This window comes from Cydia strobilella, chromosome 2, assembly GCF_947568885.1.
Source record: "Cydia strobilella chromosome 2, ilCydStro3.1, whole genome shotgun sequence".
Taxonomy (NCBI): domain Eukaryota; kingdom Metazoa; phylum Arthropoda; class Insecta; order Lepidoptera; family Tortricidae; genus Cydia; species Cydia strobilella.
In genome coordinates this window covers 18,367,106-18,387,451 of record NC_086042.1, presented here as the reverse complement: position 1 = coordinate 18,387,451, position 20,346 = coordinate 18,367,106, and the positions used below count along the sequence as shown (strand labels likewise).

Genomic DNA, 20,346 nt, shown 5'->3' with positions numbered 1-20,346 from the left:
GTTGAAAGTTTGTCGTGGTCCTAATTTTATTTTAAGCTAGGTACTTGAAACTTCATAGAAAGATATATACTTAAAAGAGAAAAAAACTTATTTCAGCATTATTGCAAATTCATCCCCCAAGGTGGTAAAAATGAGGTTGAAAGTTTGTATGGGGATCAAATATTGTTTTGCGTGCGGGACTTGAATCTTTGTATAAAGGCATATTATTAGAATACAAGAAAAGTAATTTAAGCGTTTTTAAATATTCATCCCCTAAAAGGGTTAAAAAGGGGCTGAAAGTAAATCTATTACAAAGGCTTTGAAACTTCTTAGAAAGGCATTGTATAAGATTCCAAAAAAGTTATTTCAACGTTCTTAAAAATTCAACCCCTACAGGGGTTAAAAAGGGAATGTAAGTTTATATGTGGTACAAGCTGGGAACTTGAAACTTGGTAAAAAGGGCATTATATTAAAATAGACGAAAACTGATTACTTACACCGTTTTTGAAAAGTTTGTATTAATAGTTTCGGGAGCGAATATTTTTTTAAATAGTGGACCTGTAAATCTTCTAAGAGGGTCGAGAGGGATTATATCGGGAACAATTTTTTTCAGTTAGGGTCTTGAAACTTCGTAGTTTGTGAAAGACAAATTTCATGCGTTGTATAATTATTAACAAATGATTAACCGTCCCTACTGATATCTTTTGCTGCATAATGTTCTATATTATGCTCATGTAGAATACATATATAACCACCAACATACAAATCCATGCGTACGAAGTCGCGGGCAACAGCTAGCTTATATATATATATATCGTTGTCTGAGTACCCATAACACAAACCTCCTTGGGCTTACCGTGGGACTTAGTCAACCTGTGTAAGAATGTCCTATAATATTTATAAAAAAAAGGCCCCAACAAAATAGCTTTAAAAAAATCTGTGCGTGATTTCTTTGCTGGCAGTTCAAAGAATAATTAAGTATTTATCTATCTCACATGGTTAATATATGTCGCAGGCATTTTGTAAGAATCCGCCGTTTACAAACGGTGCCGTCATTTTAAAAACGCTAAACGGCATTAACGGCGCCGTTTGCATTTTTTCTCGGCATTTTTGGTCGAATTAGTTCTTTAATTTACCACGCGTGGCGCTGCACATCAGAACTATGAAAAACGGGGTGTCCATCAAATCTGGAGTTCGTTCGTTCGTGGAGAAGGGCAAACCGCCAAGAAATATTACTTAGTTAAGTTGTGAGGTTTGAGTTTTTTTAAGCCATGGTCCCCCTAATGAAACCCATATTGCCTTTGACAATTTGCAAACCGCTTCGCGTTTATAAAATGACGGCGCCGTTTGTAAACGGAAAATTCTTACAAAATGCCTGCGACATATATTTGGGGGTTATATTTATTCATATTTATGTAAGAATGGTATGTATTTAGTAGATATTATGTAATTTATGTGAGTATTGTATGCGTTCTTATTTTTTTTCTTTTTTTTTCTCTAATGCTCTTTTGTGCAATAAAGTATAAATAAATAAATAAAAACATTTGTACAAACCCAAAAAAGTAAAATTATTTGTATTTTTGGTCAATATTTTTTCATGACTTAATTACAAATGTATAGTTTTCATGTTTTGTCCTATACTTGTATTGTATACCTTGCTGAATCCCTTGAGAGTGCAGTCGAAATACACGTTACTTGCGGCATAAACGGCCGTATCTTTTTATTTGATGTTTGATTTTGTCATGGCTTCAAGGGACTGTAGACTTGAGTATATGGTTTAAATTTCAACTCGATACCTCCACGCGTTCTCAAGATAAAGGGTCTTGACAGACAGACAACAAAGTGATCTTATAAGGGTTCCGTTTTTTTCCGTTTTTAGGTACGGAACTATTATATTCTATCAAATTGCGTTATTTCTACCGAAAAATTTTCGCGGTCGCTACGCTCGCGTTTTCATTTACATGTTATGTGATCCCCCCTTTGATTTTGTAAACCTACGTGCTAAATACTACCTATACCTACATTTTTATTTGAGAAATTATGAGTTCTATCCTAAAAAGTGGCTAAATTGCAAAAGGCGAATAATGACCCAGTCACAAAATGACCCTTTCAGCAAGTTGGGTTCGTAATAAACCACTACAGGAATAAAAGTAAACCACCCGGCTTTTAGTATGTTAAACTAAGAAAAGTGTGTAGAGATTTTAACAGCACACGCAGTGCAGGTGTTGTTTTAACGTCCAGCTTCTATGAAATTATGACGTATAGGTACTTAAATATAACACAGGCACTGCGTGTGCTGTCAAAATCTCTGCACTTTTCTTGGTCTAACTACCTACCCACTTAAATATTTAATCATTGCGCTAAAACAATTTCCTAAAAATTACAGATTAACGTTAACTTGGAACACGTTTCAAACTCTTTCATTCACCGGATTTATTTGTATATTTTTTCATCCAATCATCAATCATTAACAAGCAATTACAAAATTGACAGGATGTACTTGATCGGTAAACCATAAATAATATTGATTGTAAATGAGTATGTTTCCGTTGTTTATCCGAGTCCGTCACTGGCGGGGATGGTCCGGAGAATAAACAAATGCTTCCGCTCGCTATGACGAAGGGTTATAGGTACATAGGTAGGTATGTAGTACCTATACGGGATATTGGTAAACATAATTTTGCATTTTTCAAAGGAAAGGTGTTTTCGAAATTTTGATTTCTGAGATAATGAATTGAAAAGCTATTCCTTTAGGAATTCGTAGGATCCACTTTAGTACGTACATATATTTTTACATCTGGGTGTGTAGCCAACATGCCAATCGTTTACGCTCCGTAGCGAACGAAACGAAACTGTCACTGTCACACTAATATGAAAGAGAGATAGAGAGACTTAAAGCATTTAGTTATCGTAGCGCAAGTGATTTGTCACTTTGGCAACACGTCATACAAATTAACCCACAGAAAACCACAAATAAGAACTTTCAGAAATAAGTAAACAAAAAGAAGTTTTTATGTTTTGTGTTTTATATGTCGGTAGACATCGGTTGAATCGGTTCTCATATACTTACATACTTTTAATAATTGACTAGCTATTAACAAGCCTGAAGTTTCATCTACAACCGATGCACCAGTCCAAACATTTCGCTCCTGTAAATAGCTAATTCCCGGCGGGTAACCCAAGATGGCGGAATCAGTTTACGCTAATAGCGGGTCGGAAGTTACGCGGGGAGGCCGGGAAATCACCGCTCATTCAATTTGGGGTTACGCTTCACATTGCTTTCAAACTGTAGCAATTTTTTTTGTTGTGGAGGAACTGAAAAATTCCGAGTTGTAAATAGACTTTTAAAACTGTTTTAGGTAGTTAATTTAATTTCGATTCCAAATTTCAAGTATTCTGCTGCATACATATTATTATTATCCATTATTACAGCAAATTTTGCCGGTCTTTTTTATTAATATTACGGTTGTATGCCAAATCCCATTCACCATATAAAAAAAAATAAGTTTATACCTACATCAAAATTTTAATGTAGGTACATTTTTGTTAAAAGCGATTGGACGGTTTCCAAAGGTCGCAGGTTCAAGTTCTGCCGGAAGCGGTGAATTTTTAGATTTTTCATTTAATATTTTTTTTGTTAAGTGTTTGGAGGCTGTGTACGTCATCAGTCGTCACTTAGTTTTGGGCACTGCCGGATTAAAATTTGATGCCCTAACCCTAAGCATTTCTACTTCATGTTTCCGCTGCTCTCTCAGGCTCAGCCATTAAACATAACATTCCATAGGTTTGGTGCCCTAAGGCCTAGACTAAGTAACTGCTTACTTATTGGTTAAAATGGTTAATTCGGCACTGGTTTTGGGACAATTTCACGACAGCTTTTTATGGACTTGCGATCAATCAATGAAGGATCATCAACTGACCTAGTGTAGTCCCGCTTGCAGTAGGTCTTGCCGTCCCTGACGAAGCACGTGCAGCTCTCGTCGAGGAACTGGCGGCACTCCTGGCACTTGAGGCAGGCGGCGTGCCACTCCAGGTCGGGTGCCACTCTGAGGATGTACTGGTCGTGGATCTGCCCGCCGCACCCGACGCATAACGACAGCCGGAGCTTTTCTGTAAAAATAAATAACGATAATTACTTGCCAATTTATAACAATTAAAAACTTAATCATTTTAGGAATAGATCTTGTTGCCTTGAAGAAACTACATACCTATTTATGATGGAGCGAATTATTTGAGAACAAAATTCTTACCTAACCCTAATATGATTCAAATTTTTTAATGTAACTATTATCGCCACTTGGACCATCTCGCTAACCCGGAGTTAACCGGTTAAACCTGGAGTTACCATGGTTACCAGTAAAATTTGTCACTGGGTTAACGGTTTAACCGCTTAACCCCGGGTTAGTGGGATGGTGCAAGTGGCGCTTGGTGTGCCGAACTCACAGACATTTGAATCGAAGTGATGCGTACTTACTTACGAGGTACGAGTAGAGTACAGTTAGCATCAATAGTAGCGGATCAAACAACGCTCCAAAGTACATTTGTACCTGCCTATATTTATTATATCTCTACAGTTTGTGGTCTAAATGATCTGTCACAGTCTTGGTAATTGTTCTACATATAGAACCTTATACATTTTTATGAAGCTATTAGAGAATAGTAGATAGGTACTTTTGACGCGTAGTCTGATTCGTTTCAGAAATCAGAAATCAGAAACGTTTATTTGCTTAGATTTACGTTACTTTTGATACTGACTTGGACACACTAGCCGATACGATTTCGATATAGTAGCCGCTGATAGAATGGCTTTGGTAGAAGTAAGGCTTGTGCCTACTAAACTGTCGAAAATGTTATTGATGCGGATGGAACAAAAACAGATGTTCTCAACCGTCGGAGCATCACTTAATTCTTATGATATTTTAATGGCCGAAAATCTCAAAACATTTTAAAATAGCCGAATTATGCGAAACATCATAATACGTCAATAATAAAAGGATTATGAATAAATTATACGCCTGATCGATAATTTGAGGAGGCGTGGCGGCCGCGCCCACGGACGGAGCCGAGCGCAGTGGGGTGTCTCTGTCACACATAATGTGCTATATTATGAAGGTTGTATAAGAATATAGTATAGTAGAATAGTTTATTGATTGAGGTTTTCTGTAAAGGATTTGTCATAGGTACATCAGACGGGTGTTTTTGATTTAATTCAACAGAGGGCACTGTTATTTTTTTATTGAAACTTATTAAATGTGGATTTATGTACTATTAATATTAAACCTCTCAGCGAACAATGATTGTACCTATAATTAATACCTATTGACGGCTATTTTGTTGATGGTACATCCAGTTAATAGTTATTACTTATTATGTACTTTCATCTCGGCTTGTCCGTAACATAAAACAATTATATCAGGATCAGAAATTCTAGTGACTGAGTGAGACCATAATAATTTATAAGTTAAAAAAAATTGAATAAAAAAAACGCTTATTAGGTCACCTAATTTAGATGACATAAGTACTAAAAACGCTTACGCAGTCTGTAATACCTAGTACAGTCAAAGTGACCAAATATATCGGGACACATCCTTATTTCTTTAATACCTAAGGTGTTTTATGATGTATTTGGCCACTTAGGCCTTCATTATTCGACGCTGAGTGTACATGTGTTTGTTTTCTTCAGGATCAACAATTCGCTTGACTGAGGCTATTGACCGTGTCTCAAACAATGCGAAGAGTGAGGTCGACGATTCGCGGTGCGCGGGAGTGCAGCGTGACGGGACCGAAGTACGCGCAAAGGAACTATGCACGAGTGAATTAATAAAATAATAAAATATGTAAGTAATATACATTTGCTTAGCTAATAAATTTGATAAATCCTGTCCATTTATATTGATTCACAATTTCATTATCATGAAGATTAAGCATGAATAGTTTTCAATGTCAAGCTTGTAAGTAGTTTTACTATTATATGCGTTTAAATGAACCGCACACACACAAGCAAACAATACGTTTGCATTGCTCGTCTGTTCTAATGATTAGATATTATATAAAATTATATAACTACATATTAAATTTCTTTGAAGATATACATGAAGGTTAAAAGACTAGTTTCAATAGGCGAAGTCAATATATGTATATTTCATATATTTATAGATTTGCTAAGAATAAATGGTTCCATCTCGTCGAAATCAGTCCCTCGTAAACCTGCAACGGTGCAGTAAAATGCTAAAACCTGCTTAATTACCTTAATTATTAAGTTTTATTTGCGAATCCTTCGCATTGTTTTAATTAAAGGTTGTCGTAAAGCAAGCATTATTGCTTTAAAATAAGTTAATAAGTTAAAGCCAAAACGCCTTTTTAAGTTTTTTAACCGACTTTAAAAAGGGAGACTTAAAATTTAAAATGGAAAAAAATTAACCTTAAAATAAAATATTATCCCTTTTTAGGGTTCCGTACCCAAAGGGTAAAAACGGGACCCTATTACTAAGACTCCGCTATCTGTCTGTCTGTCCGTCTGTCACCAGGCTGTATCTCATGAACCGTGATAGACAGTTGAAATTTTTACAGATGATGTATTTCTGTTGCCGCTATAACAACAAATACTAAGAATAAAATAAATATTTAAGTGGGGCTCCCATACAACAAACGTGATTTCTTTTGCTATTTTTTTGCGTAATGGTACAGAAGGCGCGAGTCTGCCAGCGTGCAGCGCCAGCAACTGACATGTTTGACGTCACAAGTTTTGGTGACAAGCCAAATAGTCACAATACTTGTCAATAATACCCCCAAACAACTAAGGGATAGCTTTCTTTCCTTCTTATCGACGGGTCGACATTCGGTTCGACAGCGTTTTGACGCTTTTAAGATTTGGCTTCGCACCGGCTTCAAACTTCGTCGCTAGCGCATTTATTATTTTATTTTATCCTGTTTGAAGTCTTTTTTTAATTAACAGCTCTCTTCTAGAAAAAAAGGACGAACAAACGGGATATTTTATATATTTGGGATAATATCAGCCAAGAACGTGTCATACAAACCAGTTCTCTTTCTTAAGAACAAATGTGTAGGTACCTAATAAATATTCAATTGTCGAACTTCTAATGACTTGAAACATAAAATTTGTAATAACATTCGAAGGACTAATATTAAAAACCCAATTAAGAAAGGTGGCTATGTGAAGATTGCAAAAAACTAAAAATGGTCTTAACGAATGCATGTACCTCGTCCAATTAAACTTCCTTCAAAAACGCCGCCCAGGAATCTTGCTACATCGAAACGGCTTATATTCTAATGAATGACGTGACATAAACGTTCATGATTAATTAAATTTAATGATTAATTTAACGATAATAAGGCCTGCGGGGGCGGTAAAAGATTCCTATTTTATGTTTTGTAAATGGCAACACGCTTGCGTCAGATTTATTGTAAACTACTGTCAAGACAACAGATCATATATATATTGAGTACTAGCTTTTGACTTCGTCTGCGTGGAATTAGTAATTTGGGTACCTTAATTCTTAAACAAATCTGCTTTTTAATACATCCTTTTTTCACCCCCAAATTGGTCCACACTATACATTTCCACCCCATTTTTTACACCCTTAAGGGATGATTTCGGGGATAAAATTATTCTATATCCTTTCCCACAGCTCAAACTATCCCCATACCAAGTTTCATCTAAATCGGTTCAGCGGTTATTGATTCCCCATACAAATTTCCACCCCCTTTTCACCCCCTTGAAGGGTGAGTTCTGGGATAAAAAGTATCCTATGTCCTTCCCCGGGACTCAAACTATCTGTATACCAAATTTCAACTAAATCGGTTCAGCGGTTTAAGCGTGAAGAGGTAACACACAGACAGACAGACAGACTTTCGCATTTATAATATGAGTATGGATAATGAGTACTATGTTGGGGAACATGACACGAAACATATCTCCATAGGTCACGATGTTCGCTTACTATCCAGTAGGCCACCAGTTTGTCCGCATTCTACCCAAAATCGTTGTACAAACAATCGCGACGAATTTAATAGGCTTGATAACAAATTTATATTAATGGTATAAATCGATCAGGTTTGCTTTTGGGATCAAATGTCTATATGGGACCCATTCCATTAAAGCAATACAAAAGACAGAAATGATAGTCAAAGTCCGACAGTCGTACTTCACTTGCGAAACGCACCTAATAGACCTGTACCAATAACTTCTGAGGTTATAAGAATATTAATGTTGCTTATTTTTTATATATAGTTTCCAGACCATATACTAAACCTAAAAATAATATTTTGTGTCATCCTAGGTATTTGCTTAGGTAGAAATTTAGGTATTTCTTTTTTCAATCAGCATTCTGTAAAAAAAATATTCGAGACGAAATTCTTTGTTTCCCTGTAAAGGCAAAGTGGCTTCCGACGTACACACGCATTTTGTGTCATTTTCATCCACGGCTATAATGGCATTTAATAAATACCTAATATTGATCCTAAAACGCCTAAAAAAATATTAGAGTCGATAAGTGAAGTGTTGTACTTTACAGAACATTGTTATATGTTATTCAAACAAATCTGTGTCAAATTCATCCACCGCTTTTATTTAAAAAAAATTTTTTTCTAATTAACACCCTGTATCTGCCACAAAAAAAAATTCATATTATTAAGTTTACGTCTACAATATTATAATACCACATTGAGACATCATTCATAATTTGGGTCATTTTGATCCACGGTTTTTTTACTATCTGGCAAAATAAAACTCAATTGAGCAAGAAGGGCGTGCGCGGGGAAGGGTACCTACGCGGGTGGGGTGCTCATTATACTTGCCGCAATATTAGCTGGCGACTGAGATCTTAATACTATCTCCTTTACCCTTGTTAAGACCAACCAAGAGTGAAAGAGATGGCATTATGAGCTGTCTCGCCACTTAGTTTTGCGATACAGTGTATTTATTTCATTCGGAGGCATAATTACATTGTCTTATCAATCTTACCGTAGTAGGTATATAAATATAATTAAAAATAAACTGTAGGCTGCACTCCTCATACTGACCAACATTTGTGACGTTCCTAATCAAAAGGTACCAATTTCTCTGACAGGTTATTTGTATAAAGATATAATCAAATTTCGTCTTTATGGTAAACGACAAAGTGGTACCTACCTTTTGATTGAGAATGTCAAATCAGCGACTTAAAAAATACTTTTGTTTCGATTTTTAGTAGACTTTTTAAGTTTATTTTAAGACGCAATTTATTGCGATTTTTGTTATGTTTAAGCGTGGCAAGCAACATTAATTACAATGATGATGATGTTCATTAAATACAATATTTTTTCATACTATACTGAACTGTCACCCTATACATGAGAATGAACAGCGCCCTCTTGACAAGGATCATATATTACTGGTCAGGCTTTAATATGTGTCATAATTTAGTAGTCCCCTTTGTGGATTCTAAGTTTCCGAGTTACAGCAGTTTAGTGAAAGCGTTTTTTTTTTAATATAAATTAAGGGTTGAATAAAGAGGAAAGAAAATTTGATTATTTTTGCCCTACGACGTACGGTTCAGTAGATACAGCCCTATAAAGTTTTTTTTATTGTTTTTTTTTCTTTTTTTCTTTTTTACATTGTGTTTTTTGTATATTACTTTGGGGTTATATAAAGGGGACCGAAAAGTTGATTATTTTTGCGCTACGACGCACGGTTTAGGAGATACAGCCCTATATAGATTTTTTTCTTTTTCTTTTTTAGGTTTTTAAATCTTAATTAAGGGCTTCTTAAGGGGAACGAAAATTTGATTATTTTTGCGCTACGATGCACGGTTTAGGAGATACAGCCCTATAAAGTTTTTTTGTTATTATTTTTTTCTTTTTTTTTCTTGTGTTTTTGTATATTATTTTGGGGCTTCATAAAGGGGAACGAAAATTTTATTATTTTTGCGCTACGACGCATGGTTTAGGAGATACAGCCCTATAAAGATTTTTTTTTTAAATTTTGCGTTTTTTTAAATATAAATTATGGGTTGCATAAAGGGGAACGAAAATTTTATTGTTTTTGCGGTACCACGCACGGTTTAGGAGATACAGCTCTATAAAGTTTTTTTTCCTGGGTTTTTTTGTTTTTTTTTAAGTATTAATTACGGGTTTCTTAAAAGGGTTTTTTTAATTATTTTTGCGCTACGACGCATGGTTTAAGAGATACAGCCCTATAATGTTTTTTTTTTAAATTTTGCGTTTTTTTTAAATATAAATTACGGGTTGCATAAAGGGGAACAAAAATTTTATTATTTTTGCGCTACGACGCATGGTTTAGGAGATACAGCCCTATAAAGTTTTTTTTCCTGGTTTTTTTTGTTTTTTTTTTAAGTATTAATTACGGGTTTCTTAAAGGGTTTTTTTTTTATTATTATTGCGCTACGATGCACGGTTTAGGAGATGCAACCCTATAAAGATTTTTTTTGTAGTTTTTTTTTCATTGTGTTTTTTGTATATTATTTTGGGGTTCCGTAAAGGGGAACGAAAATTTTGTTATTTTTGCGCTACCACGCACGGTTTAGGAGATATAGCTCTATGAAGATTTTTTCCTGTTTTTTTTTATGTTTTTTTTTAAAGTATTAATTAAGGGTTTCTTAAAGGGGAACGAAAAATTGATTATTTTTGCGTTACGATGCACGATTTAGGAGATGCAGCCCTATAAAGATTTTTTTTTGTTTTTTTTTTTCATTGTGTTTTTTGTATATTAGTTTGGGGTTTCACAAAGGGGAACGAAAATGTGATTATTTTTGCGCTACGACTTTTAGGAGATACAGCCCTATAAAGTTTTTTTGTTTTTTTTTTTTTTTTTATTGTGTTTTTTGTATATTACTTTGGGGTTCCGTAAAGGGGAACGAAAATTTTATTATTTTTGCGCTACGACGCACGGTTTAGGAGATACAGCCCTAAAATGATTTTTTCCCTCTTATTCTTTTTTGCGTTTTTCAATCTTAATTAGGGGTTTCTTAAAGGGGTTTTTTTAATTATTTTTGCGCTACGACGCATGGTTTAAGAGATACAGCCCTATAATGTTTTTTTTTTAATTTTGCGTTTTTTTTAAATATAAATTATGGGTTGCATAAAGGGGAACAAAAATTTTATTATTTTTGCGCTACGACGCATGGTTTAGGAGATACAGCCCTATAAAGATTTTTTTTTTAATTTTGCGTTTTTTTTAAATATAAATTATGGGTTGCATAAAGGAGAACGAAAATTTTATTGTTTTTGCGGTACCACGCACGGTTTAGGAGATACAGCTCTATAAAGTTTTTTCCTGGTCTTTTTTGTTTTTTTTTTTAGTATTAATTACGGGTTTCTTAAAGGGTTTTTTTTATATTATTTTTGCGCTACGATGCACGGTTTAGGAGATGCAACCCTATAAAGATTTTTTTTGTTGTTTTTTTTTTCATTGTGTTTTTTGTATATTATTTTGGGGTTCCGTAAAGGGGAACGAAAATTTTGTTATTTTTGCGCTACCACGCACGGTTTAGGAGATATAGCTCTATAAAGATTTTTTCCTGTTTTTTTTTTGTTTTTTTTTTAAAGTATTAATTAAGGGTTTCTTAAAGGGGAACGAAAAATTGATTATTTTTGCGCTACGATGCACGATTTAGGAGATGCAGCCCTACAAAGATTTTTTTTTTGTTTTTTTTTTTTTTTCATTGTGTTTTTTGTATATTACTTTGGGGTTCCACAAAGGGGAACGAAAATGTGATTATTTTTGCGCTACGACTTTTAGGAGATACAGCCCTATAAAGTTTTTTTTTTTTTTTTTCATTGTGTTTTATTGTATATTACTTTGGGGTTCCGTAAAGGGGAACGAAAATTTTATTATTTTTGCGCTACGACGCACGGTTTAGGAGATACAGCCCTAAAATGATTTTTTCCCTCTTTTTCTTTTTTGCGTTTTTCAATCTTAATTAGGGGTTTCTTAAAGGGGTTTTTTTAATTATTTTTGAGCTACGACGCATGGTTTAAGAGATACAGCCCTATAATGTTTTTTTTTTAAATTTTGCGTTTTTTTTTTAAATATAAATTATGGGTTGCATAAAGGGGAACAAAAATTTTATTATTTTTGCGCTACGACGCATGGTTTAGGAGATACAGCCCTATAAAGATTTTGTTTTTAAATTTTGCGTTTTTTTTTAAATATAAATTATGGGTTGCATAAAGGAGAACGAAAATTTTATTGTTTTTGCGGTACCACGCACGGTTTAGGAGATACAGCTCTATAAAGTTTTTTTTCCTGGTTTTTTTTGTTTTTTTTTTTAAGTATTAATTACGGGTTTCTTAAAGGGTTTTTTATTATTATTTTTGCGCTACGATGCACGGTTTAGGAGATGCAACCCTATAAAGATATTTTTTGTTGTTTTTTTTTTTTTCATTGTGTTTTTTGTATATTATTTTGGGGTTCCGTAAAGGGGAACGAAAATTTTGTTATTTTTGCGCTACCACGCACGGTTTAGGAGATATAGCTCTATAAAGATTTTTTCCTGTTTTTTTTGTTTTTTTTTTTTAAGTATTAATTAAGGGTTTCTTAAAGGGGAACGAAAAATTGATTATTTTTGCGCTACGATGCACGATTTAGGAGATGCAGCCCTATAAATATTTTTTTTTTTTTCATTGTGTTTTTTGTATATTAGTTTGGGGTTCCACTAAGGGCAACGAAAATGTGATTATTTTTGCGCTACGACTTTTAGGAGATACAGCCCTATAAAGTTTTTTTTGTTTTTTTTTTTTTTTTTCATTGTGTTTTTTGTATATTACTTTGGGGTTCCGTAAAGGGGAACGAAAATTTTATTATTTTTGCGCTACGACGCACGGTTTAGGAGATACAGCCCTAAAATGATTTTTTCCCTCTTTTTCTTTTTTGCGTTTTTCAATCTTAATTAGGGGTTTCTTAAAGGGGTTTTTTTAATTATTTTTGAGCTACGACGCATGGTTTAAGAGATACAGCCCTATAATGTTTTTTTTTTAAATTTTGCGTTTTTTTTTTAAATATAAATTATGGGTTGCATAAAGGGGAACAAAAATTTTATTATTTTTGCGCTACGACGCATGGTTTAGGAGATACAGCCCTATAAAGATTTTGTTTTTAAATTTTGCGTTTTTTTTTAAATATAAATTATGGGTTGCATAAAGGAGAACGAAAATTTTATTGTTTTTGCGGTACCACGCACGGTTTAGGAGATACAGCTCTATAAAGTTTTTTTTCCTGGTTTTTTTTGTTTTTTTTTTTAAGTATTAATTACGGGTTTCTTAAAGGGTTTTTTATTATTATTTTTGCGCTACGATGCACGGTTTAGGAGATGCAACCCTATAAAGATATTTTTTGTTGTTTTTTTTTTTCATTGTGTTTTTTGTATATTATTTTGGGGTTCCGTAAAGGGGAACGAAAATTTTGTTATTTTTGCGCTACCACGCACGGTTTAGGAGATATAGCTCTATAAAGATTTTTTCCTGTTTTTTTTTGTTTTTTTTTTTAAGTATTAATTAAGGGTTTCTTAAAGGGGAACGAAAAATTGATTATTTTTGCGCTACGATGCACGATTTAGGAGATGCAGCCCTATAAATATTTTTTTTTTTTTTCATTGTGTTTTTTGTATATTAGTTTGGGGTTCCACTAAGGGGAACGAAAATGTGATTATTTTTGCGCTACGACTTTTAGGAGATACAGCCCTATAAAGTTTTTTTTTTTTTTTTTTTTTTTTTTCATTGTGTTTTTTGTATATTACTTTGGGGTTCCGTAAAGGGGAACGAAAATTTTATTATTTTTGCGCTACGACGCACGGTTTAGGAGATACAGCCCTAAAATGATTTTTTCCCTCTTTTTCTTTTTTGCGTTTTTCAATCTTAATTAGGGGTTTCTTAAAGGGTTTTTTTTTTTTATTTTTTTTGCGCTATGATGCACGGTGTAGGAGATACAGCCCGATAAAGTTTTTTTCTTTTTTTTCATTGTGTTTTTAGTATATTACTTTGGGGCTTCATAAAGGGGAACGAAATTTTTATTATTTTTGCGCTACGACGCATGGTTTAAGAGATACAGCCCTATAATGATTTTTTTGCGTTTTTTTTTTAAATATAAATTATGGGTTGCATAAAGGGGAACGAAACGTATTATTTTTGCGCCACCACGCACGGTTTAGGAGATATTATATCTATATATATAGCTATAATAGCTCTATAAAGTTTTTTTCCTGGTTTTTTTTTTAAGTTTCAATTAAGGGTTTCTTAAGGGGAACGAAAATTTGATTATTTTTGTGCTACGATGCACGGTTTAGGAGATGCAGCCCTATAAAGATTTTTTTGTTGTTTTTTTTTTCATTGTGTTTTTTGTATATTACTTTGGGGTTCCGTATAGGGGAACGAAAGTTTTGTTATTTTTGCGCTACCACGCACGGTTTAGGAGATATAGCTCTATAAAGATTTTTTCCTTTTTTTTTTTTAGTATTAATTAAGGGTTTCTTAAAGGGGAACGAAAAATTGATTATTTTTGCGCTACGATGCACGATTTAGATGTAGCCCTATAAAGTTTTTTTTTTGTTTTTTTTTTTTCATTGTGTTTTTTGTATATTAGTTTGGGGTTCCATAAAGGGGAACGAAAATTTGATTATTTTTGCGCTACGATGGTTTAGGAGATACAGCCCTATAAAGTTTTTTTTTGTTTTTTTTGTTGCGTTGTTTTTAAATATAAATTAATGGTTACATAAACGGGACCGAAACGTTTATTTTTGCGCTACGACGCACGGTTTAGGAGATACAGCCCTATAAAGATTTTTTCCTCTTTTTTTCTTTTTTGCGTTTTTAAATCTTAATTAGGGGCTTCTTAAAGGGGAGCGAAAATTTTATTATTTTTGCGCTACGACGCATGGTTTAGGAGATACAGTCCTATATTTTTTTTTACAATGCATGTGCTCGAAAAGTGCGTTTCCTACGGAGCCATATCGTGCGGAAAGTACTGCTTTTCCGCACTAGTGCTTTTTGTTTTCAATTTTTTTTTACAGTACATATGGTGCTACTTTCTCGCACTAGTGCGGAAAAGAGCACTTACCGTGCATATGTCGAAAGTTTAAAGGGCCATATGTACTGTAAAACGTACGATACACGTGCGAATAGGTAATTCGCAACTCGTGTCGATTTAAAACACCTTATAATAATTAAACTTATTTGCCATGATATGTTTTTTTATTTACTCGCACAATGCATAGTAAAACATTGTATGATACACGTGCGTAAAGATGATTTCCGCACTTGTTGCATAAATAGCTTTTTTTTTTATCAAAGAATGAAAGAAAGTCACGGTATTAATAACCAAATTTTACTTTAGTGGTACCTTTTCCCTATCACTGTCACAAATGTATGTGGCGTTCACGTAAACGCGATATTTTTAAGATTTCCCTGCGCAATGTTGCCAGCTCGCTCGCAAATCAAACATGTACTTACAGTTCTTTTGCATAATGGTGACATTGTACAATATCTATAAGTTTTAAATAGGTAAAAGATAATTCGACGCATTCTTTGCTTGCTTGTTGCTTGTTGTTGTGTTGTTTGCGTAACTTCTTTGAATAAGTTGCGTTAATTTGGCGCACAGGCGAAGTAAACATGCGTTGCGTACGGCAAGGTCACGCCGCGGCCCCACCCTGCACGGCCTCCGTTGCCCATTCAGACCGCCCGCTAGCTTCGTTCGAACGCAAATAATATTTTTGTAATATTTGTTTAAGCAGTGGATGCAAGTGACACAAATTCATACATCTTATTTATCCCGCATTTCAAATTAATAAGATGTAAACTCTAATATCTTTAATATTCTTTTGTAACGGTGACAGCCTGTTACATAAAAATCATCAAATATCTTATGAAGCTATGCCTTAATAAGACACAAAATCATTTAATGGACCTATTTAAACGATTAAATTCGACCTAAGTAATTTTTTTTAACTCTAATTTTTTTTTGTGTCATTTAGAATATTATGAGATAGTATCAGATTGCAGTGGACGTAATTGACACAAACTATGTTTTCACACTAAAAACACTATCCTAAATGCAACACAGTTACATGTTTTCTCTCGAATATTTTTTTCTCCAAAATAATTCAAAATAAAAAATAATTACCACAAAATAACAAATTACTAGAAAAGCAAATTATATATATGACACAAAACAAAATGTAAGATTTACATCTTAACAAAGTATTCATAAGCGAAAACAGAATTGACTTTAATATTTTTATAACCTAGGGGTCAAAATATAGCCAGCGGTACAGGTCTATAACAAAACGATAAGTGAACGTGACGTCAAGGTCACTGAGAGCTCATCTTGAATGTATGGAAAATAAGTTAAATTGAGAGTTTGTCGGTGAAATATTGCGTTTATGCATATAGTTGCTATACAATCTTTTTTTTTATAAAATGCAAGGAATCTAATGGTATCTTTACTTTATTCCTTTTAGGGAGTTAAAAAAAAACTTTTAATTTTGAAATTTTTAGATCTTGTACTTTTTTTTATCATTTCCATATATTATTTTACATACATATAATCACCCCTATTTCTCGGAGGGGTAGGCAGAGACCACGAATTTCCACTTGCTACGATCCTGACATACCTCTTTCGCTTCCTTCACTTTCATAACATTCTTCATACACGCTCGCCGGTCTAGGGTGCTCTTGACCTGGCCTTTCTTCAGGATTTCCCCGATTTGACCAGAGAAAGTCCGCCGAGGTCTATTACCCCTTCAAACTCCCGCTTCTACTTCACCCTTATACACTCTCTTTGTTAGCCTTCTTTCACTCATTCTTTCTTTATTATTTTAATGTCCACATTATTGTGATAAATTGCTCATTTGCTATCTATTTTACTAGATTTTGTTATAAAATTCAACATGTGTCATCATCCCTATTGTACACTTGTTGCCTGCTTTTGTCTAAAGAAAGGACGCTTAACACGAGAAACTTCATTCATACATTGACACGCGTATCTCTATCACAAATCTCTATCACACGCGCGTCATTGTATTGTATCGCTCGCACAGTGTGGTAGAAGAGCTGACTGCAATATTTCGTACCGACTTGATACCGAGATGAGATGCACAATGGTTTCCCATAAAAGTGATGCTAAGTCCGAACTTGATTGTCTGCCACGGCGGAACTTGCCGAAAGTACAAAAAAGAAGGCCACTTCCGATGCGAAAAAGGGGGTGTTTCGGCAGGAAAAGCCTTGGCAGATTTATATATTCCTGCAATTGAGGGTTCATACCTTATCTACCGACTGGAATTGGTTTCATGCTAGTATGAGATGGGTATATTTAGAGGTACCGATGATCACCTCTGGGAGCGTCTGCCAAGCACTTCCGGCAAAAAAATACTGACAAATTTCGCTTTTCTGTGTCAACTAGTTCATTTCTAACTGCTGCCATAATTATTATTTCGGTATCAAATGGGTAAATTCAGCCTTCTTTTTCGCACCGGAAGTGGCCTTCTTTTTTGTACTTTCGACAAGTTCCGCCGTGGCAGACTATCAAATTCGGACTTTAGCATCACTTTTATGGGAAACCATTGTGCATTTCATCGCGGTATCAAGTCGGTGCGAAATTTTGCAGCCGGCTCTTCTACCAGTGTCATCGACCGCCAGCATCATGGGCGGGGCAGCAATAAAATTACGCGCGTGCGAGAGAGATAGGAACAGGCAGGTCAATACGAAATTTCTTGTGTTAAGCCAAAAGCGTCTTTTCTTTATAGAAACAAAGAGGATATAATAAGATAGAGCGGTACTGTCATAGTAAATTTTGTAACCACTGTAGATTCACTGCCATCTATCGACACACTTTTAAACTAAAAGTGAAGATTTATAAAAATACGTTAAAATGTATTTAAATATGGATAAATGATTTTTTTATTTGCATTAATTATTTTTATATGATTTTGACTCATGTTCTTTCACTGATATGCGTTAAGATTATAAATAACAAACGAAACCGTCAACGCCCTCTATACGAGAGTAGGCCAAAACTAGTGGCGCCCTCTGATCGAGAATCAAATTTTCGTTATTTTCGAGGCACGTTTTTTCCTTAGACTGTATCCATCTATTACCGAGTTATATCTATCTTTGATAGAAATGTCTTACACTCACTCTTCTTCACAAACAGTAAAACCGGACAAGTGCGAGTTGGACTCGCCCACTGAGGGCTCCGTACTTTTTAGTACAGTGTAAACTCCATATAACGTCACTCGATATAACGACTCACTCCCTATAACGTCAACATGCCTATAGCCTATAGCCTATAGCTGCTTTACTTTAATATTAATTTCCCTCTATATAACGAAAACTCTCCATAGCGTCGAAAACGTCCGATCCCTTGAGTATCGCTATATAGAGTTTATACACTTTGTTGTTATAGCGGCTACAGAAATACATCATCTGTGAAAACTTCACTATCATGGTTCATGAGATACAGCCTGGTGACAGACAGACAGACGGACAGAGGAGTCTTAGTAATAGGGTCCCGTTTTTACCGTTTGGGTACGGAACCCTAAAAACGCGGTAAAATACAAAGAACATTCACTATCAAAAAGTACAAGGAGAGCGAAAAACAAGGAATTGTTAAGTAATTTTTTGTACAATAATTACTCATTCAAATAACGTTAAGTAAACTGTAAACGTCTACCTAATTAGAAAAATAAACATGGCGCTACAAAACGTACAGGCGGCAAGGCAAGGCAGTTCATAATTTAAATAATTACTCATTTGATAGACAAGTGCATACATTATTAGTTACTTGTTTTCTTAGTTAGGATCCGCTTATTTTTGCAGTTTCTATTAATATTTATAAAAGTCTCAGTGTTATAATATTCAGATTTACATGTGTTTAGAACAGTGTTCCAGGGCTGGATTGTATTAATTCTACTTGCATGTATGTAGGGGAAAATTTAAATAACTTACGAACTATATAATATTGTCTTCGGTTACCGCGATAGTTACTCATGAAATAAAACTATGAAAACGGATTATATCGCGTATATTGAATTTATAATACATCCCGACGTTTCGAACCCTTTACAGCGTTCGTGTCACCCGTTGACCACGAACGCTGTAAAGGGTTCGAAACGTCGGGATGTATTATAAATTCAATATACGCGATATAATCCGTTTTCATAGTTTTATTACGAACTATAGTTAAATTTTATTATTTAGATTCAAACTGTGTATTCATGTATTGCATTATTTCCCTATTTGTTTTATCAAGTTTTATTATTGCTATGTTAATCTTATACAACTTAGTTATACATATCACATATGTATTTACAATTAATTTAAGGAGTTTGCTTGAGGCATCTGACAACATGTACTTTGGTTTTTTTGTTATAATTTTAACGATATTACGAAAGAGGTTTACAACGACATTCCTTTTCCCTGGTCATATAAACATTAAAGTTCTGAGATAATTTTGTGACTTTGTTTTAATAGTCGTTAATAGGTACTTAAATAATTAAGTATCTTTTTTGGTGGTACTTTATTTGGATAACAATCGTATAAGTTTTACTATTACGAGACAGGTAGTAGAGATTGGTAATAGATAAGTTAAACCTACCGCCACAAATGGCGTAGTTCGTTAAATATCCTCCATCCAGCCTTTTACGATACCTACGAATATGCCAAATTATCATATTTATCATTAGAATCAAACATGCTAAGTATATCCGTACATTACTAGGGTATATTGGTCATTCGAGCATGTTTAACGTAATAGGCTATTTGACTAATTTTTGAAAATGGTTTTAATTTATTGTTTATGACTTAATAATTACATATTTCGTCCCCCCCCACCCCCTATACATATTTCGTCGGCCTCGAGCACTGGGCCGACTGACTTAATAAATTTAATTTAATAAATTACAAAGAAAATCAAATTGCAATATTACAGTAGTTCGTTATAATGCCAATTAAGGATTTTATTAATGTGCACATTGTACCTGGTTGGATAAAATTATATTATTCAAACACTGTTCTATTTAATTCTGTAATTTGCATATGTAATTCGTCATTCAGAACATTTTTTTATCTAGTCTAACTTTATTTTATCTGACTAGTCTAATTAACTCAACGTTAGATCGACAAGATAAGAAACTAGAACCGCATAATTTAATTTCTTTATTCTAATGAAATACCAATGCATGCATTTTATGATATTTAGTTTATTTGTGAGTAAGACAACGTGTTTTATTGTTTTGTAACAAAATTGCTTGTCTATAAATAATAAAAGTATGTAACATAGTTAGGTATTCAAATAAGAAAATACTGACACGACTCGTCGACTTTCATTTTATTTTATTAAGAAACCGAGACGAAAATAGT

The 20,346-nt window shown here is 34.0% G+C and overlaps 1 protein-coding gene across 2 annotated transcripts in view; it reads right to left on the bottom strand.

Annotated features, from left to right (window-relative positions):
* The window catches only part of LOC134753076 (insulin gene enhancer protein ISL-1), a 73,533-nt gene that overhangs the window by 27,242 nt on the left and 25,945 nt on the right, over window positions 1–20,346 (bottom strand). For both annotated transcript variants that reach the window (XM_063688848.1, XM_063688841.1), the window contains exon 2: window positions 3,900–4,089. In XM_063688848.1, the coding sequence (XP_063544918.1) occupies window positions 3,900–4,089 (190 nt within the window). The remainder of the gene's footprint in view (window positions 1–3,899; window positions 4,090–20,346) is intronic.